Below are 26,525 nucleotides of genomic sequence, written 5' to 3' on the forward strand. Positions count from 1 at the left end.
ACCTCCAAGCTCTGCCATTCCAAAGGCTCCCAACAAACACTCATTACAAATTCAGGGCTGCAGCTGACCCCCACTAGGAAGTGGTTTATTAAATTAAAACCCCAATCCCAGAAATGGATGTTTCCTTAACGGACGGACACGATTTGGAGGCCTCACGCTGCAAAGCTGGAAAATCAAATCAAACTGTGGCAAAGCCCAAGGAATTAAAGCAATAAAGAGAAAGCAGTGGGAGGAACACAGAGACCTCTTGCCAAAGGGAAGGTGCTTATCACAGGCTTGGTACAGACTGAAAGCTCTCAGAAGTGCCACATGCAGGCAAAAAAAAAATTCAGCAATTATCAAGCCATGCTTGGACAACAGGTGCTAATGACATTTGAAAATCTACAAAGGCTGATTTTACAGTGTAGATTTTCTCCCTGACAGTTTTCCATGTTTGCTTCTGTGCAGAACTGGGCACATCGTTTCTCATTGTAAATGGTTGGGGTTTTTAAGCAAGGGGATTGCATTGGTTCCAGGATGTTCAACTGAGAGTCAAATCCCACCCACCCTGACTCCCTGGATTAGCAGTACACACCAGGCTACAGGGCTTGCAAAAACCCAAACGACCAACAGCAACAAAACCTACCAGAAAACCCAAAAAAAACCCAACCCAAACAAGCAAAAGAAAATCAACCCCCAATCTAAAGAACAAACCCACTCCTTATCACTTCAGCCCCAGACCCAGAGAGGATTTTGGACACTGCTGCCTCCCATATCTTTCACTTCACTTTAAGCTCTGCATGTTCCAGCACTCAGTTTTTACCCTTCAGGAAGGCTCAACTTCAAGGAGTTACTTGGGGCATGTGCCCTTTTACCTGCACCCCTGAACAGGAGGCTCTGAACTGCTATCAATCTCCCCCTTCTGGCTCTGGGATCTGTTGGAAAAACCAGTCCCAGAGCCTCTGGAATGCCACAAGGTCCCATCAAGCTGCACAGATTGTTTACAGGTGAAACGTGATACAAGAATTTCTTTTCAAAATCCAAACGTGCACCTCCTCTTGCCCCTAAGAGAGATGTTCTCTCCAAACACAGAGTGAAGCCCTTAAACCTTCCCTCCTCTCCTCCAGAGGTGCAGGTGATGCATCCTGCCCATCCAGCACAGCTTTGGGGTGGCTGATGCAGCCTTGCTCGGGGCAGCCCAGGGACCCTTCTGGAGTGACTGCATCCCTCCCTTTTCCTCACTGAGGTGAGATCTCTGTGTCAGTCTGTGTTTATTTATCCATTCCAAGGCTTCAGGAAGTTGTGAAGCCTCTTTAACATGCACACAAGGAGAGCAGGGATGAGTGCTGTGTGTCACTGCAGCGCTGTGGTGTCACTGCTCCAAGGCACCAGGGAATTGCAGGAGCTTCACAGGAGCAAGAGGGAAGGAATCACAAGTCTCAGTGATGCAGAGTCTCCCTGTGCAACAGCACAAATTGTGGGCCTATATGTATTAGAGAAAACATCTAGTTAATTAGTTTTCTCAAGAAAATATGATTTTCCAGGGCTTTTCCAGGGTCTGGCACTATTGAAGCCTCACTCCTCCAACAGACGCCGTGGCTGCTGTGCCAGTGAACGTGGAACAGGCTCTGTTTGCACACAAGGGCCCATCTGTTCCATCTCCACAACTGGATCCAAGAGCTGCACTGTTTGTGTTTGTACTGCTGCACCCACGGGAATGTCTTTATCCAATGCCATAGACTCAAAAAGGACACTGTCACCATCATTGCTCAACTGTTTCTGGGCTTTGCCTCCCTGGAGCTGAGCTCTGCCAGCCACCAAACACTGAGGACAGGAATTCTGGGCGGTCTATCATCCTGTTTGTCCAGTGCCATCCACATGGAGCAACTGATAAAGGAAGTGCTTTAGGTTTCAAAGCAAGAGGCTTAATCCTGGTATTTTATAATCCCACCACAGAGCAGAACAACTGATCTGAATGATGGGGAGAAGCAAAGGCCCTGCTGACCCAAAGCAAGTGTTGTGATGTGGGGAGGCTTATTCTTCATCCAGATGTGTATCAAGGATTAAATCCCATCCCTGGGAGAGACCTCAGTGTTCAGCTTTGGAATGAAAGCAGCTCCCAGTGCCCCAGAACACCCTCAGTCCCTTTGATTCCAGATTCATGTGCTGGGCACTGCTCACTGCTGGCTGAGGACACCAAGGACCTTGGGAAGGGCTTCCAGCCTTCCAAAGGCATCATCCCTAACAAACTGCCCTCAGCCAAAGGCAGGAGGCCACACAACTAAAATCTAAGCTTTCATTTACTACTTATCTGAAGACAGCTCTATAATAACAAAGGATAAAACAGCTCTTATTTTTGATCCTCCTTCTGGGTATCCTCCAGTTCATACAAATCCCCAGGTCCTGTTTCCAGGCCAGCCTTTCCCAGAGTTAATCCTGACATGGGCCAGGGTCACTTCTTCACTCTCCCTTCTCAATGGGCTTTATGGTGAGTTGGAAAACATCCTGTTTTGGTAACTGACAAAATGGATATTTGGGCAATATCCTGCCTTTCACAACCTCTCCTTTCTGTCCCTGCCAGTGAAGCTGGGCAGGTTTTTTGGACTCCTTCCTCGAGCAGGATGGACACTGCCAGTGTAACAATATTGTGACTGCAGATGTTTTCACCTGGTGCAAGCTCAGTGCATCCCACCAGGACACTCCTGAACACACACAGGGCTCTGCCTGAATGACTTAGTTGGTGTTTCTTAATTATTTAATTCTCTAAGTGCTCTGCAAAAATAAGATTTTTAATAAAATCTTTCCTGTTTTACCATTCAATCAAATGACAAAATGGCCAAGGAAGGTATTGCCTTGTTAGCTCTCCAACAGTTCAGCAGCTCAAAGTGGGGTTTTTAAAACATTAGATCAAAATAAATCCTTCTGAAAGGAATCATTAAATTCCTCCCAGACACCACTTGTTTTAATGACACAGAACGATGCTGTAAAAGGTTTTCCATTTCTGTTTGGGTTGTTTACACTCTGCAATGTGGGAACATGCAAATCTGAAGTGCATCTTATTGACACATTAAATACAACTGCTACCAAAAAAATAAATCAAAGCTTTACTGGTTCTTGACATCAACAGGAGAGTCCACAAGAGGCTGGAAGACACTGAGGTGCAAGAGCAAGAGCAGGAGCTGCAGGATGGAGACTGAACCTGCAAAATTCTACCCAGTAAGAGCTTCTCAAACTCCCACAATGTGCACATTCAAGAGGAAAGGGGGGGAATCCACCTGCAACCCCAGGGACAACAGGAGAGACACACCCTGGGGGTGGAGGGGAACAGCAGCTCCTCAGAGCTCCAGGAACCCTGAGACCAACCAAATTAATGCTCTGAACTTCCACAAGTGGCCCAAACAGGCCTTGTGATTTCGTGTTTTCAGGTTTCAGCAGCTTCACTTTGATTTTTGAGACTCTCCAGACCCCGTGGAGCAGCACAAGGATTTGGGACACTGAAGGCATCTCCCAGCCTTTCCTTCCCAAGACACTTCAGGAAAGAAGGTGGGACAAGGAGGACTTTGAAGCACTAGAGCCATTCAGACCAGGGTATGAGGCCTGGGCCACTTCAATAGTAATTAACAGTAATTCCCACATTAATAGCAGGAATTTTATATAAAGGAATGTCTTTGAATTTCCTGCAATTTGCCATGTCTGGCCCAAGTGTCCCCTCCTTATTTTGGGCCTGGGTGCAGCTCCAGTCAGCTCCAGTTAAAACCAAACAAGCAGAGGTCTAAATAAAAATGGAGCAGCACAAAGCAACAGGATATCAAAGATTTAAAAAATGCTTTTTACAGATGAGAAATAAAGGAGGACTCTCCACTCTGGAAAGAAGGCAGATGAGCTCAGAGGACAGGAGAGAACTCTGCCATGCTGAATGATAAAAAGAAAGGAAGATTCCTCATTGCACCCCCCCAGAAGTCGAGAGCACTTCAGAAGTTACCAGGGAGCAAGTTCACACTGAAAAGGGGACATTTAGGTGGGATATTGGGAAGAAATTGTTCCCTGGGAGGGTGGGGAGGCCCTGGCACAGGTTGCCCAGAGAAGCTGTGGCTGCCCCACCCCTGGAAGTGTCCAAGGCCAGGTTGGAGCAACCTGGGCTGCTGGAAGGTGTCCCTGCCCATGGCAGGGGTGGGACTGGATGAGCTTTTAGGTCCCTTCCAGCCCAAACCATTCTGGGATCCTATTCCATAGGAATGTCTCCAGAGAGGAGGACTCCACAACCACCCTGGGCAGCTGTTCCAGGGCTCTGCCACCCTCCAGGGAAAGAAACTCTTCCTCATGTTGAGGTTTCCTCTCTGCACTGCGTCAATAAACTTATTTTTTACATATGTTCCATAAAGCAGGCCACAGACTTCCTTTGGACTTCTCAGATTTGGGAAGAATGGAGGTTAAAAGGACCTGAATTTTGACTGAAAGAAAAAGAAATGTTATTAAAAAGCAACAGGGGATAGTAATTGCACAGAACAAAGTTGTTACAGGAGCATTAATGCCCGGAGGTGGCTGTGAACAGGCTTTTCTCACCTACTCCTCAGTGCCTAATTTTTAACTTAGTTCACAGATCCTGCCAAATTCCTAAAGGGCTTTGTAAATTCAGCATATGGCTCCAGTGAAACACAACTACCCACAGGGCAGGGCTCCTCGGGCAGACACAACCACACACACGCTGCTCTCCCAAAACATTTGTCACTGCACAGGGCGAGCAAAGCAAACTTTTGAGTGCCTTCTCTGACTAGCTGAAGGAATCTTCATTTGCACATGAACCTGTTGAGCAGCTCAGCTCAGGTGAGACTGTCCCAGCCAGTGTTGGTTTGATGGCACACACACATGGCACAGACACACAGCTCCACGTGTCTCCTGGCTACCAAACCAGGAGGTGCAAAACCAGGAGCAAACGCACCTCATCTCCCACCCTCTGCTCCAACACGTCTCCTGGGGCATCCCTGGACCTGCTGTGCCCTTTGGCAGTTCCCCACAGGGATGCTCCTGTGCCTCAAGAGTCCCAGAGCAAGGCACCTGCTCCTCCTGCTGTAAGGGAGGCAGTGAAGGAGATGGTGCAGATTTCCCACCGATGCTGAACCACAATTAACATTCCCACAAAGCCCTGGCTGGAATTGTGTCATCTCCCAGAACCCTCTGCACCCAGCTGAGCTCCACCTCAGCTGCAAAGCCAACAGGAGGCTTCTGACACCAAGTGGATTCTTGTAGGACAAACCTTTCCTGACTCCCAGTTCCCTGTCAGGTGAGTGTCAGGTGAGGGCTCAGCCAGGGGAGCGCTGACGCAGAGACTTGGAGGTTATATAAATAAATAAAGAGCCCATTTTCCCTCTCCCCCTCCCTCTAAGTAGGTCACTCTGCCTGCTATGGAAATCAGCTCCTCTTCAAAGCAGGTTGGCCTGTCTCCTTATCTCCTTAATGTAAGAGCTGTGCAAAGCATTGTAAGAGCAAAGGGTAATTTCAGCCTAATTTGATTTATTCCTGGTATGGGTATAAATATGAGACTGTATTTACTTGCCAAAAAAAAACCCCACACCCTTGAGACACAGAAATGAAGGACAGCTGGCAGGTATCTGCCATACAGGTAGTTCTGAAGGTGCTCCACAGCTACAATCCCATGTCCCTGACAGGTGACACAGTGCAAAAGGATAAAAAGGGCTTTCATGACCCAGCAAGGAGAAAAAAGAAGAAAAAAATCCCTTGAATTAGACTGTCAAAGCTCCAGGGAGTGATGTGAGAGAAGCCCAGCTTACAGCAATTTCAGCCTGAAAATTAGGCCCTACCTTTTTATTTCTTCAGCCCAGCACAGAGCTTTCCAATTTCTACTGGCAATGAATGAGGCACGTGAGCAAAGCCTCATCCTCACCCTGCTGAAGCCCCTGGAAACAATGCAGATGTTTCCACAAAGATGAAAGGGAGTTCTTTGGGTATTTCCCAGCCTATCCCCACGAAGGGGTGCAGGCAGAACCCACTCCTCAGAATTTACAGGCTGGGCTCAGGGTTTTAAACCCTACCAGGGGTTTCATAGAAACCCAGAATGGGCTGGGTTGGAAGGGACCTTAAAATCACCCAGTTCCATCCCCTGCCATGGGCAGGGACACCTTCCACTAGCCCAGGTTGCTCCAACCTGGCCTTGGACACTTCCAGGGCTGGGGCAGCCACAGCTTCTCTGGGCAACCTGTGCCAGGGCCTCACCACCCTCACAGGGAACAATTCCTTCCCAATATCCCATCTAACTCTGCCCTCTGGCAGTGGGAAACCAGTCCTCTTTGTCCAAAGTCCCTCTCCAGCTCTCCTGGAGCCCCTTTAGGCACCGGAGAGGGCTCTGAGATCTCCCAAAGCCTTCCCTTCTCCAGGCTGAACAGCCCCAGCTCTCCCAGCCTGGCTCCTTAGAACAGGGAATATTCAAGGAATACCAAAGTGCCTGTGCTGTGCCCATGCAGACTCACAGAACACCTTCCTGCTGATCAAACCAAGCAGCTGATTCCAGCCCAGGTCACTGAACAGACAAGTGACACAAGTGACACATTGGGATCTGAGCTCAGATGGGCATCCCAGGCTCCTGCAGCCAGCAGGGATGGTGCTGCCACACAGCTCCTTCTGGGAAGCTCCTTTTGGGTGCCTGGTAGGACTGAGTGTCCACAGCACAGGGAATGCAACTAAAGGCATGAAAAGAAACCCCAGTGCTCACAGGAGGCAAACTCTGGAGAAGTTCTACCTAATAACATCCAAAAACTGAGCCAAAGAAAATGAACCACAGAAACATCATTATTACTTGAATGCCCCTATCAGCAATTTTGTTTTAAAAAATAAACTAAAAATCAGCATTTTTAAAGTCAAGTATAAAGGAAGTTCCTTAGACTGGAAAAGCTGTTGCCTTATGCACCTCTGAAGATTATCACTGGTACAAGCTCCTGACACAGCAGGCTGAGCAAAGTTCTCCTGACTCCCAATTGTGCAACTTCAGCCTGTTCTTTTGCTTCATTGATCCAGTCAGAAGATTCCTGGATCAGCTCTTTTCCCCCCCCCCAACTTCTTGAGTTTCTACTCTCAAGGCTTTAAGCCAAAGCTCAGCGTGGGGGTGTGAGAGATGCCAAGGAAGGAGCAAAAGAAAGGAAAAATATCTCTTGGTTTTTTAATGCTCCTGGAAGAGAGGGAGGCTGCAGGTTGGATGCTGCCTCTCACAGCAGCTGCATTTTGCCCTCTAGCCTGCAGAGAAGGAGCCTGTGGTTAAAAGCAGCATGAAATGGGCTCAGCAAACAGGTCAATCCACACGAGGTGTGTGCAGGAGGGGCTGGTTGTGGCTGGCAACGTTCAGCCCCACATCGTACCCCCAGCCTCTTCTCCCCAGCCAGAAGGAATTACTTCACAGGATGTGAAGTGGGCAGATGGTATTCAAAGCTCTCACTTTCATTCAAGCTTCCTGAAGAGGTTAAGGATTTGGTTCCAGACCTGAGTCCACCACACTCAACCCCAAAGCACTGCCCTGGACGTGCTCATGAGCTCAGGACAAAATGAGCTCCTGCCAAAAGCGGAGGTTCCAAAAAAAACCACCATAACTGCAACAGGCCTGGAGGCTTCTGGATTGGGAAAGAGCATTATTAATATTAATAAGTATCATTTCACAGGAGGCAGAAACACAGAAAATAGACAGCACTGTGCCTTAAGCCCTGGAATCAACCGGGATTTTTGGTAGCACATGCTGCAGAAGACAGTAGCAGCTGTCAAGTCACAGCTGGAGCTGCCTCTAGTGAAGGTGATTGAGAAATGGGATTAAGAAAAAAAAAAAGCACAACAGGTAAAATCCAAGGCAAAATAAAATACAAAGAGAACAGACAACTGAGGTTTCCTTGCTTGCAGAGCACCTAAATAGCTCTGAGTTGCATTTTTTCCTTTAAGTGCAGTCCCAGACTAACTTACACTTTCCAAGTTCTTTGTTTTAGCTCTTCTCTGACATTCTCAGTTCTCTGCTTTGCAGGGAGATCCATCACACTTACAAGGCTGTGGGGGGGTGACCCTGGCTGGGCACCTGGTGCCCACCAAAGCTGCCCTGGCACCGTCCCCAAGCTGAGCAGGGCACAGGGAGCACAGGGAAAGGCTCGTGGGTGGGATAAGGGCAGGGAGAGATCCCTCCCCAGCTCCTGTCATGGCCAAACAGACTCAGCTTGGGGCAATTACTGTCATTTAGAACCCATCAAACCAGAGGAGGACAATGAGAAATAAAACCGAATCCTGAAGCACCTTCCCCACACCCCTCCCTTCTTCCTGGGCTCAGTTCCACTCCTGATTCCTTCTCCCTCCTCCTCCCCAGCGGCTCAGGGGGATGGGGAATGGGAGCTGTGGGCAGTTCACACCTTGACTCTGCTGCTCCTTCCTCCCCAGGGGTTGGACTCCTCACACTCTGTGGGATCCCTCCCAGGGGAGAGAGTTCCCAGGAACTGCTCCAGGGTGGATCCCTTCCCACAGGGTCAGTCCTTCAGGAACTGCTCCAGGGTGGATCCCTTCCCACAGGGTCAGTCCTTCAGGAACTGCTCCAGGGTGGATCCCCTGCAGGGTCACAGGTCCTTCCAGCAAACCTGCTCCACGTGGGCTCCTCTCCCCACGGATCCACAAGTCCTGCCAGGACCCTGCTGCAGCACAGGCTCCCCACGGGCTCACAGCCTCCTTTGGGCATCCCCTGCTCCCTGGGGGCTCCTCCCGGGGCTGCAGGGGGGTCTCTGCTCCCTGTGGACCCCCGTGGGCTGCAGGGCAACCTCAGCTCTGGTGCCTGAAGCGCCTCCTGCCCCTCCTTCTGCCCCGACCTTGCTCTCTGCACAGTTCATTCTCTCACACGTCCTCACTCCTCCCTTCTCCAGCTGCACTGGGGCAGTTTGGGGGTTTTCCCCCCCCTCCTTAGCTCAGTTACCCCAGAGGTGCTGCCACAGCCCCTGCTGGGCTCAGCTTGGCCAGCAGCAGCTCCATCCTGGAGCCGTCTGGGACACAGGGGAAGCTTCCAGCAGCTCCTCACAGAAACCACCCCTGGACCCCCCCTGCTACCAAACCCTTGCCCTGCAAACCCAGAACAAAGGTCAGTGTCCTCACAGCATCTGTGTGGCCTTAAACTAGTTCACCTGGTCCCACCACATCATCCCTTGGAGCAGCAAAATGGACCATGAAAAAACCACCCTGCTCTTTTCTTTCTCACAGCCTGGAGCTGCTGTCCAGGCTGGGACCTCTCAAACAGCCACACCTGCCCTATTATAACTTTTTTTGGAAAATCCTAAGGATTAAAAACCAACCAAACAAAAAAAGACACCCAGAGTAGGAACTTCCAAATCAAAAAAAGGCTCCACAGCCCCCACCCTGGGGGAGTTTATACCACTGATCCTCACTGAAAATATAGGTGTTCTCCAGCACTGCTGCTCCTCTGCCACATCTATTTCTGTTTCCACTGGGGACCTGCATATCAAAAACCTAATAAAGAACAGTATTAGGTGAGCACTTCATTCCAACCTCCAAAAATCACCAATCCTACGCAATACTCCTTAAAAAAAAAAAAAAAAAAAGTCACCAGCAGTTATCTTGAAACTAGGACAGCTGCAGCATTTAAAACACCTACTACAAATGCAAACTACTCTGGCACATCATAATTAGTAAATGGCAAATATTAGGAGTTATGGGGAAAGAGATCGTTTCAGCAGATTTTAATAGCCCAGCATTTCATGCATTTGATGTGGAAATGCAGTCAGCACACACTTGGAGCATTAAACCTACATTAAGAAACAAACTGCTTCATTTCTGGAGTCATAAAAACAAAGGTTAAATATCTGCTTGAGCACAAACCCTGTAATTTTTCCACAGCGACTGTATTGTTTTGCTTTGCACAGCTAATAATCCCTGCCCTGCTTTGTCCCCACTCATCTCCTGAGCACTCACACTGGAATCAGCACAGCAGCACAAACACCCAAGAACCACACTTGCCAGGAAGGTTTCTGGATGTACCTTTTTATCTTTTTACTTACGTTGCATCTATATAAAATAATCAGTTGAAAATACACTTTTTTTTTTTTGTAGACAGACTTTTTCCACTGCTTGTAACAAAATTAAGCAAGTACACAGCATCCAAATATTCCTGAAGCAATCCAGAGATCCCCCTGTTCCCTGGGGGCACTGCTCCCTGCCAGGACACCCTGTCCCATCCCATGCCCCCCCTCTCCCTATCAATTCCCATGGTGCCCATCCAGGTCAGTCTCCTCATCCTCCCCCTCCTCTACTCCTGTGGTTTCTCAGCCCCATTTTTACTGAACCCCATTTTTCAACCCCTCCCCTCTTTTCCCTTTTTGTCTCTCCATGGGAACACTGATTCATGTTCCTGGTCCATGGAACAGGCTCCCCAGGGCAGTGGGCACAGCCCCAAGGCTGCCAGAGCTCCAGGAGCATTTGGACAATGCTCTCAGGGACAGGGTGGGATTGTTGGGGTGTCTGTGCAGGGCCAGGAGTTGGACTGGATGGTCCTTGTGGGTCTCTTCAAGCTCAGGAGATTCTATGATTCCTCTCATACATCATTTCCAAAAAACATCTGGATCAGTTTGCTGGGATTAAAGATAAACATGATCTTGACAATATCTGACCACCTCAGTCTAACCGGAGAAATTATGGACAAATTAACGCAGTTTCTCATGATGGAAAAGGCTGGGCAGCCTAAAATAAAGTGCTAGCAGAGGTGTCTGCACCTGGACCTGCAGCTTTGGAGTGAGTCTGGATATTCCAGTCCAACTTCTTTGGATATCCAAACCCAGCAATTGTAATTGGAGCTGGGTATTTCTGGACACGTGGAGCTGGACATTTAAGGGAATTTCAGGATTTTCCAAACAGCACAAATCATGGTGGAGGCCTCCAATGGGGATGTCCTGTCTAAATTTCATCCCTTCCCTCTCACTGATTGTGTCCTGCCTGCAGCCTGGCAGGCAGTCCTAATTTGCAAGGTCTGGTGCTGTTCCACAGGATCAAACAGGCAGCATCAGTAGCCAGGAAAATTTGCAGCAGGAACAGAGCATTAATTAGGACTTGGAAGTTGAGCAACTTACTAAGAAAAGACTGATAAAAGTATGAAGTCCCATTTTACTGACTAACCCCTTTCATGTCTGTGCAGAGCAGCAATTAAACTCCCCCAGAAAGTCACTTATTGATTCAGTGCTTGATCCAAAGGCAACTCAAGTCAATATGACCTGACCCCAGCAATACCTTCCATGTAAGACACTGTAAAAGGCAGTTACTGCCTTTGGACACTCCTGACGGACAGGTTTCTGCAGGAAAGCTTTCTGTGTGCCCCAAACCCACCTGCATGACCCAGCTCTCACACTGCCCCTTCCTCACACACCACCAGTCTAACACCCCACGTCTGAACCGTCCCCCCTTCATGCCAGAGAAAGCAGCTCCCCCACCCCTGGTCCACTGGGCAATTACTAATTTAATTCTCTATATATTCCCGTTTTGTTTCTGACCTCCCACCTGCAGAGCCTAAACCCCAGCTCTGTCCCTCTGGGTGTTGCACAGGGTCCATGCAATCAGCTCCTCCCAAGGAGCTCCTGCCCCCCCAGCAGCACCTGCTCCTCCAAACTGGCCCTTCTGGCTGCCCCACCTTCCCACACCCAGGGTCCCCCTGCACATCCTCTTGGGAACTGGTGCATGGTGGATATTTCCCTAACTTTGAACCAAACCTTGAAGGTTTCCCATAACTCACAGGAGCAAGTAAAGCTTCTGGAGGCAGAGACCCCGAGGAGGACACAGACCTGCTGCCTGTCCCTCCCCAGCCCTCCAAGCCCACAGAGACCCTTCAGCCCCAGCCCCTGGCTCAGCATTGGTGCTCCTGGATGAACCCCTGGCCCAGCCTTCTTCCCTCACTGCTCCTGCAGTCCTCTCTCCCTCCAGCTCCACTTGCTCATCTTCCTGCCCTGGGTTGGTTTTACACCCAGAGGCTGGTTGGGCACTGCCCAGGCTCCCCGGGGCAGTGGGCACAGCCCCAAGGCTGCCAGAGCTCAGGGAGGGTTTGGACAACGCTCTGAGGGACAGGGTGGGATTGTTGGGGTGTCTGTGCAGGGCCAGAGGTTGGACTGGATGATCCTTGTGGGTCCCTTCCAGCTCAGGATATTCCATGATTCTATTATTTCATTTTCTAACATATCTCCCCTTCAACCCAGTTCACATGTAATAATATAGATTGAAACCAACTTGAGTTTTAAATCCAAAAGTGACAGGGAATTAACACAACTTTAGGTCTAATTCCCTCCCCCCTCTTCTGCCTCATTCTGTTGCACGATTTGTCTGGTTTGGGCACAGCCTGTTTCTCACTGGTTTATAGCACCAAATAACTGGGAAATGAACCTGTCAGGGGTCCTGGGCAAGGTCACAGTGTAAGGGAGGAGGAATCACTTCATGGAGGCTCCATTCCAGCAGCTGGGTATACCCAGGAAGCTCCAGCTGGACAGGAGGAAGAACTTCTTCCCTGGGCAGTGACCCAGCTCTGAACAGGCTGCCCAGGGAGGGGCTGGAGTCTCCTCCCTGGGGAGATTCCAGAGCCCTCTGGACACAATCCTGTGCCCTGTGCTCTGGGCTGGCCCTGCCTGAGCAGGGAGGTGGCACCAGTGACCCACTGGGGTCCCTTCCAGCCTGACCCACCCTGGGATTCTGTGTGATTCCATGAGGAATAAGAAGGGAACATCTCTCCTTCATCACTTTTTCTTTTCCCACCTCTTTGAATCCAGTTCCAAGTATCTTCAAATAACCAAAACTCTTCTGCAATGTTTCCTCATACCATCCACCACACAAAACCCTCTTTATCTCCTCCTCTCCTTGAGACAGCTACCCAGTAAGACATGAGGGAACTTCCATCTCTAACTTGTGCATTTTTTCAAATATTATTCTAAGTGACTTGTCCAGCATCACACTAAACACCAGAGGAAAAAACTGATCCCTAACCCTTTCCTGCTGGATCCTGCTACCCTTCGTGGTGCCACCAGTCCCTGCTGATGACAGGAACAACAACTTCAAGCAAACTGAGATCCCACACGATGGCATTTGGTCTGCACTTAGCAAAGGGAAAAGTACAACATGGCCCCAGCCTTGACTACAGGTTTACACAAGTGTAGTGGTTATTACTATTATTGTCTTGTCAGTGCAAAGGGGAAAAACTGCAATAAAATCTAGAGGAACAGGGGGTTTATGTTCCCAGCTATTTAAAGCAGTCAAGTGTTCCATGACACCTCACTGAAGGTGGCAAAAAATAAAAACACACAGAGGTCAACAAAACTTATTTAAAACCCAATAATGGAATATAAGTGAGCTTTAAAATTCATTAAATGGCTTTTCACTCTTTTATTCTCCTCCTTCACTTTGTGTTTTTAAAGTATGATCAAGGAAGTGCTTTGGAAGAATTAGTAGTAATTTGGTGCAAACGTGAGTGCTCTTCTGATTGAATTGAAAGTGTAATATGGGCAAAGACCCAGAAAGAAATTCTAATTGTTATTTTAAAATTAACCTTCTCACTTCATCTTTATCCTCTGAGCACATGCACAACCATGGTGGGCCATTACCCTCCCTGAGATACAAGCAAATGAAGATTAAAACTAAGGTTAAATCAATTCTGACAACCATCAGGTAAGAGACCCTGCTTGCCTCTGATGCAGCTTGAGGAAACACCAGAATAAGTCAGCTGAGGCACTGCTGGTGTCTGTTAATCCACTGTTGATTTTCTCTCTTATAAAGGGTTTGCAGCTTTCTGTACCTCAGCAGTGCTTGGACGTGCCAAGGAAAAGCAATTTGGATTCCCACTGCCCACAGACACAAAAAGGCCCTGCTGTTACAGCAAGGAGATGGGAGAAAAGAAAGTCCTGTATCTAATCCAGGTGCTGGGGAACAGAGCCAGAGGGAGCAAAGATGCCCAAAGGTGGCACAGGGCAGAGCCCAGCTCTTGCCACCCAGAGCCTTCCCCTTCCAGACACAGGGAAGTGCCGGTGCTGGGAAACCTCACCTCAAACCATGGGAAGGAACACGACACTAAACAGCTTTCAACTGAAGGAAGAAAGGTGTAGATGAGATATAATGAACAAATCCTTCCCTGTGAGGGTGGGGAGGCCCTGGCACAGGCTGCCCAGAGAAGCTGTGGCTGCCCCTGGATCCCTGGAAGTGTCCAAGGCCAGGTTGGATGTGGCTTGGAGCAACCTGGAATAGTGGGAGGTGTCCCTGCCCACGGCAGGGGATGGGATGAGGTGAGCTTTAAGGTCCCTTCCAACCCAAACCATCCTGGGATTCTAAGTCATTTCCACTTGCACACAAGCTGAGGGTACTAAAGGAGAAGGGGACCAAGGATTCCCCTTCCCTCCTCAGCACCCAGTGCTGACACGTCACCCCGGTGGTTTTAGGGTGCTGACATTAAGTCCCCACGTGCACCAAGGCAGGTCAGCCTGGTGTGACTTACTGGGTGTGACACAGCCCTGGAGTTTCAGGGATCATTCCTTTTCCCTCTCAGCAGGAAGGATGGTGCTCTTGCACAACAGCCAAGGAAGATCCCTATTTTTAACAAACCCATTAATGGAGAGTTATCATATTACTCCCACACTGGAGACCCTGGGACGCTGTAGGTGTTTCCTGTTCCGAGGCAAAACAAGTGCTGTGACATGGCAGACAGCCCTTGGATCACTGTCTGGGGGGCTCAGGTATCAGAGTGAATCCCAGGGAGTGAATCCCTGGGAGGGCAGGATCACAGGAACCAGGACTCGTTGCACAGTGTGAGCGCCGAGCATCGGGTTTGGAAAACGGAAAAGGCAAACCGGGATTTTTTATCCAGCTCACAGGGAATCTTCTTTCTTTTTCAGACAACTTTGCATCTCCCCAAGGATTCCAAACATCAGAGCCCTCAGCTGCACCCAGGGCAGGGGGTGTGATGGCTCAGCTCTCTCCTCACTGTTTTACGTCAGGCTCTCGTTGCATGATTCCCGCATTATTTTTAGACAACCATCAGGGAATGTCAGAATGTGGGTCGATAGCTATTAGATTTATAGGCACAGCTAGCAAGGCTTGTAGCAATGAGATGTAAAGCATTCAACAATTTCTTGAAGAAATCTGACCGTGGGGACTGAGGGCTAAAAAAATACAGTCGCTTGTACTCCCAAAACTCTTTAGGAAAAATCATCTCGTGCCACTCGGATACATCACTGGAGTTCAATCACTGCTGTTGACTCACAGGAGGGTCAATACTCTGAGTATTCAGTTTAAACAGCCCTTTGCAGGCTTCCACAAGGATGTCTTACCCCAAAAAAGCCTTCTTTTAAAATGTAATCTATCAACTGCAGGATATCCTCAGCCATCCTGGGGCTCAGGTGTATCTGGAGGAGCTGGGAGCTGGCAGCCTGCCACAACATCTGGACCAGATGTTCCATTTTAGGTAAAGATTAGTGGCACAAATCACAAAATTAGTCAAACCTCTTTAAGTACCTGGGCAGGCACATTTCTGTTTGCTGTTGTGCTGTGCCTTGTTAACAGGCAGGTTTGCTCCCAGACAGCACGTGCTTCCCACCAGGAGCGGAGGAAGGAGGGAGGATGGTGGCCTGGAGTAGACCAGAGGACTCCCCAGAATCCAAGCATATGCCTAAAGCCAACTTCATCCATCTGTCCTGCCTGGCCAAGGCAGAAGATCTCCAAGATGGCAAGCGTGGGACTGTACTCTCAGCAGTGCCTGCTGCCATCCCACAGGCTTTGGGGTATCCAAAGTGCTTTGTGAGCCCCTCAGGTGTGACACTGCACCCAGGGCTGAGTCCTGTCCTTCTGGAGCAGGCAGGATGACTCCAGGCACTGAAATATTACAGAATCCCAGAATATGCTGAGCTGGGAGGGACCCCCAAGGGTCATGGAGTCCAACCCTGAGCCCTGCACAGGCCCAGCCCCAAGAGTCACCCCCTGTGCCCCAGAGGATCAGCCAAACCCTCCCTGAGCTCTGGCAGCCTTGGGGCTGTGCCCACTGCCCTGGGGAGCCTGGGCAGTGCCCAACCAGCCTCTGGGGGAAGAACCTTTGCCTGAGATCCAACCTGAGCCTGCCCTGACACAGCTCCAGCCATTCCCTGGCTGCTGTCCCTGGTCCCCCCAGAGCAGAGCTCAGTCCCTGCCCCTCCTCTGCCCCTGCCCAGGAAGGTGGAACTGCAGTGAGGTCTCCCCTCAGTCTCCTCTGCTCCAGCTGAACACACCAAGTGCCCTCAGTGTCCTCCCACGGCTTCAAATCAAGGCCCTTCCCCATCCTCGTTCCCTCCTTTGGACACTCTCTAACGGCTTCAGATCTTTCCTAGATGTCCGTGATTTCCAAATGCATCCAACTCCAAATGTCTCTCACTGGTGACACAATAGCACATTACTGATCCAGACTGAAAATCACATAATTACAGCACCTTTCTGGGGTTTTTGCATCCTTAGAAAGATATTTCCAAGATCTGCCTGATTAAGTAGGCAGGATAAATGTAACGTTCCTTTGTCATTTTACCAACAGGGTTCTGCTTCTCCGTTCATTTATTAATATGCAAAAATAAAATACCACCCTTGTCACCATTTTCTGGTCACTGCAGTTGCATCTCATGAATCCTGTGTTGTCTCTGCATGACAAATGTGTTAGTGGCTTATTACTCATTCGTTGTCAGTGACAGGGAATATTCGGATCACGATGCCAAACAACTATCAAACCCAAAAGTTATCTATCAGTTCCTCATCAGCTGGTTGTAAACTAACTGTCACAATAATGTCTAAGCTTCCAGATGCTTCCTAAATGACTGTCTTAAGCCTCATCTTTTAAATATATTGTTTCTCTAAGAAGTATTTCCTTTATTCACTCTTTGATGGGTATCAGACCCAGTTCCTGTGACCCTGCTGAGGGTGATTTAGAGGCTGCAGCCCTCAGGTGTCTTGAGCTCTCTCCTGCACTTAGGAAGTTTAGGCTGGGAACTTCTAAAAGCAGGTACTGAACCTGCATAATTCGTATTATTCCTAATGGGGAATTAGGAAACCAAATCTGTCAGGTATATAATAAACGTTAAAGCGGCAATTTTTATCAAGTTGCTATAAAATATATAAGGCCATACAACATAATACAGTTGGTTTCTACTTCAGGACTATATATCATAGTTGTGGGACTGACATGGAAAGAGCATCCCAGCTCCTGTGGGACACAGTTAACACAGCAGTCACACCCCATCACCTCTCACTTATCTCCACATCACCATTTCCTCAATCAAAGATTTCACCCAGCGAGCCTGTGCTCTTATAAAGAGCTATTTGATTTCAATAACATGATTAAGGTTTGGGCCCTTCTGCCTACAAACAGCTTTTCCTCACCCTCAGTTATTTACACAGTTATTTATCTTATTCAGAGAATTTCTTAGCTTTTTAGTTAATGTACTACCTACCTGTTAAAATCTCAGTATTACTGGTCTGTGGGTGTAGTGCTATTACAAACTACTAACTGCTGATAGAACCACTTTTAATCTGCTTTATTTCCATACATAATTTCTATGGTCAGTAGTTAGCTAAGTCTGTAATGTGTTTGGAGGATGATAAGTGTTATAGAAGATAAGCATTATCTTATCCTTATGGGAAGCAAATCCACATATCTATAAAGTGGTTTAAGTTAATTAAGGGCCACTTTACAAGGGGGAGAGCAAGAGCCTGTTAAGGGCTGTGGTTCAGTATCAGCCTCCGTGTCCATGTGCAACCCTCCCAAAGTTAATTTCCTAATTGGATAAGCAGATGAGAGCACAGTCAGGGAGCAGGAGGCTGCTGGCATGAGCTCGGTCCTGTCTCAGCATGTGCAAATCATTCCATGTGCAAAAGCACAGATGCAGGTTTCTCTAAAAACTGAATATAGGCTTATTTCACCACCGAGGAATGTAAAGTTCCTCTTCAACTTTTAACAGTTGGTAGAAGCAGCAGTTTACTCTGTGCATTTCTTTAGGGAAAGAGCTTGCTCTGCTCCCCCCTTTCCTGACCAGCTTCACTTCAGCACTTCTTCATCACTGCTCTATTTTCTCAACAATTTGCAAATGCCTTTTATTCTCCCTGATCTTTTACGACATCAAGCTGGAGCAACCTGGGCTAGTGGAAGGTGTAACCTGGGCTAGTGGAAGGTGTAACCTGGGCTAGTGGAAGGTGTCCCTGCCCATGGCAGGGGGCTGGGGCTGGATGGTCTCTAAGGTCCCTTCCAGCACAAACCATTCTGTGATTCTACGACCTGCTGTGAATTCACGAAGTAAAATTTAACAGAAGAGCTCAGGGTAAGTCAGCAATGCCCTTTCACAGTGTTTTCTGCCTTACCAATATTTGGCTTGAAGTAAAGACTTTTCATACTATTTTCCACACTATTCAGATGCCACATTATTCTTGTCTCGCTGACAAAACTCAGCTGCTGTTGTGTATCCACCAAAAAGCACTAGAGAGGGAGTTTAGAGCCTTCACTCTCCTCAGAGGTTTTAATCCAGAGCCAGACCCCCTGAACATGGACAGGCAGGTGTTTCTCCCAGCCCAGCTGGGTGGAAGGTTGCTCAGGTAACCAGGGACCAGCAGAAGGGATCAGCTGCCATCTGTTCAAGGTGGCAGATACAGGTGATGATCTCCCCACACCCAGGCCCAGGGTTTATTTAGAGTTCTCTCCCTTCTGCACTCCTTGTTCTCAAACTGGCAGTTTTAATGACTGAATGTATTGACCTCAAGAGCTTCTGGTGCACAGGGTTCAGAGGAGGGGATTGCAGGGTCAGATGCAGATGGAGGGGGAGACAGGACAACACACCAAATCAGACCCAGGCTCTTTGCTCCTGCCTGGGATGAACACTCAGCACTGGAGCAGCCCCAGAGCAGTGCACACATAAGGGAACCTGCTGATGGCCCCTGCACATCCCACCCAGCCAGGTGTCCAACTTCCCAAAGCTTCTTCTGCCCAGGGCATCCCCACCCTCATCCTCTCTCCTCCTAGGAGGGGGGTAAACACACCCTGCCCTGCTGTGAACATCTCCCATGCCAGGGTGGGATCCAGGACACCTTCAAGAGCACGAAAGGAGGTGGAAGAGGGTAATGCAAGAGCTCAAGGAAGCCACTCAAAAGCTACCTGGGCAATTCTCTGTGGGAGGAAGGGAAAGGAGCCACTTCTCACCACACAACAGGCACGGGACCCATCCCCCTGAGGGGTCTCACAGTGAGCAGTGTCTTTGTACACGACACAAACATCAGCTTTCCTCCAGCCATGGCACTCATCCTACAGGCCAGTCTGATGCTAGAAAGTTGGCCCACCTTTGCTGTCTCAGGATCCTGTAAATGCCCAGTTTCTCAAACGCCTCATGGTCACTCATGGGTTCCCACACGACCCCAGAGGAATGGGAATGGATAAAGGCAGACCCCGAGATGAGCTCAGCTGGGCTGAGCATGGTGCCAATAACACCAAGAGCGTGGGTTTGATCCCCATATGGGCCATTCACTCACTGACCCTTGTGGGTCCCTTCCAACTCAGAGTACTCTGTGATTCTGTGACTCTGCCCAGCCCTTCCCAGGAAGCCCATGGCTCCTGCCAAAGCTGGATGCTCTCTCCTGAGTCTCTGTTCTCTCCAGCTCCTCACTCCCTACCCGGTCACATAAGCACAGAAACCCTCTCTTTGCAAACACAGCAACAAACTGAAAAGTTCATTTGTGCGAATCTCCATAAAGTTGGAGATAATCTGGACCACAATTTGTGCTTATGTAAATGTCAGCACACAGAAAAATAGGTTTGGATCAAAAAGACAAGTTGTAGCTAATACCCAAAGTAAAATACACACTTTCCTTTCTGCCCTTCATTAGCTTTCTCTGAACATCTGCTGAACAAGAGAATTCCAGCCATAAAAGTGACTCCAGAAATTAAAAATCCTCTGAATTTCCAGATCAGTGCCTGCACATACAAAGCCCTCCATTTCAAAGGGCACCCTCATCCTTCTGTGTGTGGGAGCCATCTGATTAGAGAGCAGCAAAAAGCAACAGAACAGCAAAAAGCAAACCCCACACAACTTGTGCAATGAATTAGGGAGCAATAATAAACTTCTAGAATGAACAAAGTGCACATACAGTTCTCAATCAGGCCACAAGAAGACTAAATAGACAATTTGGGGCAAACCCAAGTCTTTTCATGGGTACTTCATGAATTAGAACGAGGAGAAAACTGCACCAGGCCAGTGCCTGCTGTGGTGACTCCTCGATCCTGGGGAGCATTCCCGGGGTGCTCTTTCAACCCCCATGTGAAACAAGTGGCTGACACAGTGTAGGCTTGTGCACTGCTACCCAAGTTAACTCCAAAACTCTGTGAGACCAGCAAAGTGCATCATCTGGGAAGTGAGGAGGCATCGTGGGAGGCAGGTTGGGTCATGTCTGGGAGAGCTCTTCTTGCACAGAGAGGAGTGAGAGGCAGCCTGGTGTTATTTCCAGGATGGCCCACCAGAGAACTGTCATTCAAAAAGAGTGATTGTGTCAAATCCTTCCTTTACCAGGCCCAAGGCAGTGCTGTTTAGGTTGTTTTCACGGCCAATGTTTACAGAGATAAATAAATACAGACACATAAAACATGAGGGTTGCTGTACCACAGAGGGCTGTTATTTCCAATATGCTTTACACTACATGACTCACAAACCAAACCCACAGCAATGGTATGATCAGATTGCTCATTTAATCTTTACAGAATGGAGCTTTTTAAGCGATTCAGTTTTTTAAAGATGGCTTCAACTCCCACTGAAACCCAGCCAAGTCCTATAATGCAGAAAAAATCCATAGCTGGCTGCACCCAAACTGGGGGGTAGTTTCTCTCTTCGGCCAAACGCTTCCTGATGCTTCCCAAGGTGCAGATTTTCCACATGCTGCACTACAGGACACTATATTTTATGATTTTGTGCTAAACCATGGGTCAGATTTACAGTGATATACGACCTTACACAACCTCTGGGTGGATTGTTCTGCAGGGGCTTGGTCAAGAGCTCAGGTGGGGTTGGTGAGGCACCAGCACACAACTCCCCCAGCCAAAAATCAAAGAGGAGGAGTGAACCCATGTTTGCACACTCCAAGGGGGCAGCAAGATTTCAGCTTTAGGTTTTCTTCAAGTGCCCAGAAGGAATGATGATCCAGGCACAGAAAATTCCTGGCGGGGGAGCCGGACCAGCCGCTCCCAGGGACTGTCCCAGCACAAGTCACTGTTCCCTTTCAGTGGTGATGGGGGGTTCACCTGGCTCCCACATCTTGCTCTGAACCCCTGTCCTGCTGAAGCACAACACACAGACATCACTCAGAGAACTGGGCACATTGTGCTCCTCTCAAAACCACATGTGCCAAAGATACACTTGACCCAAAGTTACATAAGCACTGTGCCAGAGCTATTTTTTTAGCCAGACTGATCAGTGTTGCTATAAATCACCCCAGGATGCAGAGGCCAGACAAGATGTCACATTTATGTGCTCAGCTCTCTGCCTGCCCTAGGAAAACGTCTGTGATATGGGCAAGATCTCTATTCCCTCTCTGCCTCCCCTGGTCTGTAGGTGCATCGCTGCTCCTCGGCGCTGAGCAGGCTCCAGTACAACACCCGAACGTGCTCCCAGTGCCCGGAGCAGCCTGAGGAGAGCACAGAGCTGTCCTGGGCTCCCAGCTCCTCTCACAACCCCAGCCAGCCCCAAGAGCAGCCCCCAGAGCACAACAGAGCAGGGAGCCACCGAGGAAGGGCAATATCTTATCACTTCAGCTCTCCCTGTGTATTTGTGGAAGGGCAGACTGCATCATGATTACTTGTCCTAGTCCAAGGTCCTGGTGTGAGGGCTCCTGTCTTGCAGCTATTGCCTGTTTTTAAATAACTGCCTAGATCTCCCCAGCAACTTCTGCCCTAGCAAATCCAGGAGCAGGCAGTTCCACAGTTTGATTATAAATAACATGCAGCTTTCTACCTTATTCCTTGTTATTCTTACGCTTCACCACATTTGCCAGCCAACAGTGCTGCTCCAACATCTCGTGGTGCCGGGCACAGGCAGGACGGGTTCCTCATGCAAGTGTGTAAGGCAGGAATATAAATAACACTTTCCCGCTTCTCACTGCGCCCAGTGCCATCCCCAAAGCCCAGACAGTGACTGAGCCAAGGCTGGGCACAGGGAAGGGCACTGCCAACTGGCACAGGGAGGGCACGCTGCGTTCCTGCACCTGCCTCACCTCCCGGGTGCAGAAGTCAGAGCAGCACGAGCTCGGGGCCAGCACTCGGGGCACAGCAGCTCTGAGATCAACACGGCACAGAACCGGGCATCAGCCTCATATTCAAAACTCAGAGAGGGAATCACACTGACATGGCCAAAAAAACATTAACTCTGCTAATTCTGACTCTAGAAAACTTGCAGGTGTTAAAGCTACAGAGGCTGGAAGCAATAAACAGGACTCTTGGTTCAGAGACCAACCCCAGCTGGGAATCTATGGGGAACAACTTGAAAAAAATCAGCTTCCACAGTGAGTGTTTTAATGAGATACCTCAGCCAGATTTCTTATGTCTTTACAACACGTTTCTCTATCCTGCACAGCATCTTTAAAACTCCCTTTTGACATCTCGGAACTACTGAACCTGGTGAGATTTTAATAGAAATCCCTTTGCTGTGCTATAAAGAGAAGCATTACTTGAGATTTTAATTAGCAGTCGTCAGTGCTGAGCCATAGGAAATACTGAATACTTTGCTTAACTTCACAGAGAAAGTGCCTTTGCTTTCTGACCTTCTGCACTCCAATGATGCAACACACTTGAGCCATTTAAAAACTCCTTTCCAAAAACCCAACTCCGGAGGAGTAAAAGCCATTCCCTCAATCAATACACACTGTGCTCCTCCAACCCATGTTCGCCCACTGCACACCCTGCTCGTTTGATGCAGAAATCGTGCCTCCGTCATCTCCTGACCGCTGCTCTAAATCTCAAAGGCAGCATTCTGTTATTACGATTTCCTCCCATCCTGTGCAAGGTACTCCGGGCTTTAAACACACACGGAACTTGGAAATCAGGTGCTAAATTGATTCAGACCCCGTTTGCACAATAACACAGAGAAAAGCACGGGTCTGGCATGCGAACTTCAAGCGAGCCGGGCACCTGCTCTGAGCCTCGATTCACCACCCACGACCATTCCCAAAAGGCATTTAAAGCAGGAGAACTATTCCTACCATTCAGCTGCCTGTAGACTATGTCTTCTAGGAGCGAGAGCCTCTTCAGCACCGCATCCTGGATGGAGCTGCCGCCGTGGGCTGTCGAGTTGGCCACTTCTGCCCTGGGATGGATGTCATGGAAGGAGTCTCCACTCTTGGCCGTGATGGGTCTGCACTTGGCCAGGAAGAGGACGAAGCCAGCCACGGCGATGAGGTTCAACACCAGCAGGACTTTGACTCTCCTCAGAGAAGCCATCAAACTTCCCGAGGGGCCCCGCCAGCCGCAGGGCTACGGGAGCGGGCCCCGCTGCGCGCACATCGCGGGGCCGGGGACGAGGCGCGGCGGGAGCGCGGGGAGCGCGGGGCTGGCGAGCAGCGGGGCCGGCGAGCAGCAGAACCGCTCGCCCAGGCTGAGCAGCGGAGCCCGCCCCGGACTATGGCCCCGCAGAGGAGGCGCGGCCGGGGCCGCCCGCCCCGCTCCGCCCGCCGCGCTCCCTCCGCCGCCACTTCATGCCCCGCGCTGGGCGCCCGCGCCGGGGCTGCGGGGCGGCCGCGGGGCCGCCGAGCGCTGCGGCAGCACCGGCATCACCGCCCAGCCCCTGCCTGCTTCCTCTCCTCCCGCCTGCCGAGCCTGCCTCCCCGCCCGCCGCCTCTCCCTCTCCCGCCTCCGCCGCGGGGGGGGCCGGGGCCGCTGCTGCGCTGCGCGCTCGGGGCATCCCCCGCCGCCCGCTCCGGGGGGAGCGCGGGGGGCGCGGGGCTCCCGCCCCTCCCGGGCGAGGGGAGGGGGAGGAGGAGAGGGATGAAGAGCCCCCGCCCCCGCGCGGGGCCCGCGGCTGCGGCACAGCCCCCGCACAGCCCCCGCACAGCCCGCGATGGAGGCCCGAGCCCGGCCCGGGGGCCGCCCCCGCTTCCCCCGCAGCTCGGCCGGGCATCGGCATCGCCATCGCCCCCGCGGGGGGCGCGGGGCGGGGGGCGCGGGGCTCCAGCGGGTCGAGGCGGGGCCGGTGGCGGTGACGCGCTCGGGCTCGTCCGTGTCGCTGAAAGTTTGAGCCCCCCAGGCCGGTGCGGGGTCCGCTCCCGAACTCTGCGCCCCGGCTTTCCCGCATGGAAGCCCTCCCCTCTCCCCTGGAGCCTTACCCTCGCCCTTGGAGCCCTACTCTCGCCCTTGGAGCCTCATCCTCCCCCTTGGAGCGCCGGCCTTCTGTAACAGGCACGGCATCACAACGGGAGCATCCCGCTCCCCAAACGCGCTGTGTCGGCGCCGGGGAACGGCGTTGGAGCGAGGATCGGCTGTTCCTCGAACACCAACACGAGGTGGAGTGATAAAAACATCATACACTAGAATTCACATCCATTAATGCCAGAATGGTGAATATTCTCCTGAGAGCGCAGCCCCCACTGAGCAACCCCACCAACCCCGCTGTTCCCGGCTCTACCCACGTGCCACAGTTAACCCCGCTTTTCAGAGAGGTGACACCAACACGGATTAAAAATTCAAGCAACCTTGAGTCATTGTATCCTACAAGGCAACTTTTCAAAAGGTAAGAATAACCCCGCTCATCCCCGAACCATAATTAAAAACAAAACAAAACAAAAAAATTAAAATAAAAAAATCAATGCCATGGAAACAAACCTAAAATTGCTTTGGAGGATTTGGAGCTTTAATTTAGTCCTAGCTGCACATGAAATCTTTTATGGCTTCTACATTCAGAGCCAGGACCCTGCTACAAGCCTGGAGAAGAGTGACAGGCACATAACTCCCTAAAATACCGTGGTCAGTCCATCATCCACACTCAGCTTCATTATTCTGCTAAGAAGGTGAAAAGATGTGAATGGTCTGGGTGACATGAAGCTGGAAATACCTTACAAATTGCTGAAAACCAGCTTTTGGCTGGCACTGAGGGGAAGCTTAGCCCAACACCTGCAGCTTTGGGGGTTCTTCGGGGGTATTTTGGCACATGGTAAGCACAAGTTTTGTTTCCAGAGCTGACAACTGGGATGTTTTCTCTAGATCAATAAAAGCACTTTTTAACAAATAAACAAACACCACCTCAGTTTTGCAGAGCAGTTTACCAAAAAGGGAAACCACATGGCCTGAACTGTCAGGAGCAGAAATATTTGTGCAAACAGAAAACTGCCTGCTGCTTATTCTGAAGCAGCCTGGGCTGGACACCCATTCCTGTTGTCCTTCATTACCCAGTGCTCCCACTGAAGTCAGGTTGATGCATTGCACAGAAACAGCAAGATCTATTTTAATTATAAAATAGCTTGGAAAAAGCTGGATTTAAAGACATTTGGCACATGGCTATTACATATGATCCTATTGCAAAAAAAAAAAAAAAACTATACTCTTAGGATCTTAAAAAAAAAAAGAATACAAGAATTTGAAGCAGGTCCTTGCTGAAGGACAAGGGAAGTATTTTGCCCCCACTTTCTCCAAGAAAGGAGCAGAACTAAGTCCCCAAAGGAAGCAGGGAGGGAGGAAGCCACAACTCTCTTTAGGGTGACAGCCCCAGGACACCTGGCACTGTGAGTGTGTGTGGGCCCGGGGAGGGCAGCGAGGCAGGAGAAAAGGAATAGGCACAAAAAAATGCAAGGAAAAAATATGCTGTGTGGGAAACACCATGAGAGCTAAAAATTAAAAATACACATAATATCCCCCTGCCCTGTCTGGAAGGATTAAGTTCAAACACCTCCCCAGGTGCCTGTTTTTGTTGCTGCTTTTCTTCCTGTTAAGGGAGAGCCAAACACCTCCCCTAAAGCGACATGGGGGAGAGCAGAGCACTTCACACAACACACAGTGAGGATCAAAAAGTCCCCTGAATCAGAGAATCACAGAATGAAAAAGGTTGGAAAAGACCTCCAAGATTATCAACCCAGCACCACCATATTCACCACCTGAAATGCCACATCCACATGTCTCTGAACACTTCCAGGGGTGGGGACTCCACCCCTGCCCTGGGCAGCTGTGCCAGTGCTTAACAATCCTTTCAGAGAAGAAAATTTTCCAGATATCCAACCTGAACCTCCCCTGGCACGACTCAAGGCCGTTGGATCGTGTCCTGTCCTGAGGATGGACACCGACAGGGTCAGGCTGCAGGAGACCTGACAAAGTTGTGCTTTGTGGCATCAAAGTCCCCAGAGCAGCTCCCCACGTGCCCTGGAGCATGGATTTCCTGTGAGCTTTGCACCACCACAAGACTGAACTAAACTTCAATAGCAAATACAAACTGTAGTTTTGCACCTTTGCTACAAACATGAAAAGGTTCATCGAGACCCCACTCTCAAGTCAGGGTTCAAACAAGGACTAGCTCAGCCTCCACTAGATGGCT

General features: G+C 49.9%; 1 protein-coding gene across 1 annotated transcript in view; it reads right to left on the reverse strand.

The window, feature by feature from the left end:
- The window catches only part of GALNT17 (polypeptide N-acetylgalactosaminyltransferase 17), a 217,027-nt gene extending 193,346 nt beyond the window's left edge, over positions 1–23,681 (reverse strand). The window contains exon 1 of the mRNA XM_027732398.2: positions 23,212–23,681. Coding sequence (XP_027588199.2) covers positions 23,212–23,449 — 238 coding nt within the window. The 5' untranslated portion in view covers positions 23,450–23,681. The remainder of the gene's footprint in view (positions 1–23,211) is intronic.
- Between the last annotated feature and the right edge of the window lie 2,844 nt (positions 23,682–26,525).

Source organism: Pipra filicauda, unplaced genomic scaffold (genome assembly GCF_003945595.2).
Source record: "Pipra filicauda isolate LSUMZ 115617 unplaced genomic scaffold, ASM394559v2 scaffold382_size682953_pilon, whole genome shotgun sequence".
In the NCBI taxonomy this organism is placed as follows: Eukaryota; Metazoa; Chordata; class Aves; order Passeriformes; family Pipridae; genus Pipra; species Pipra filicauda.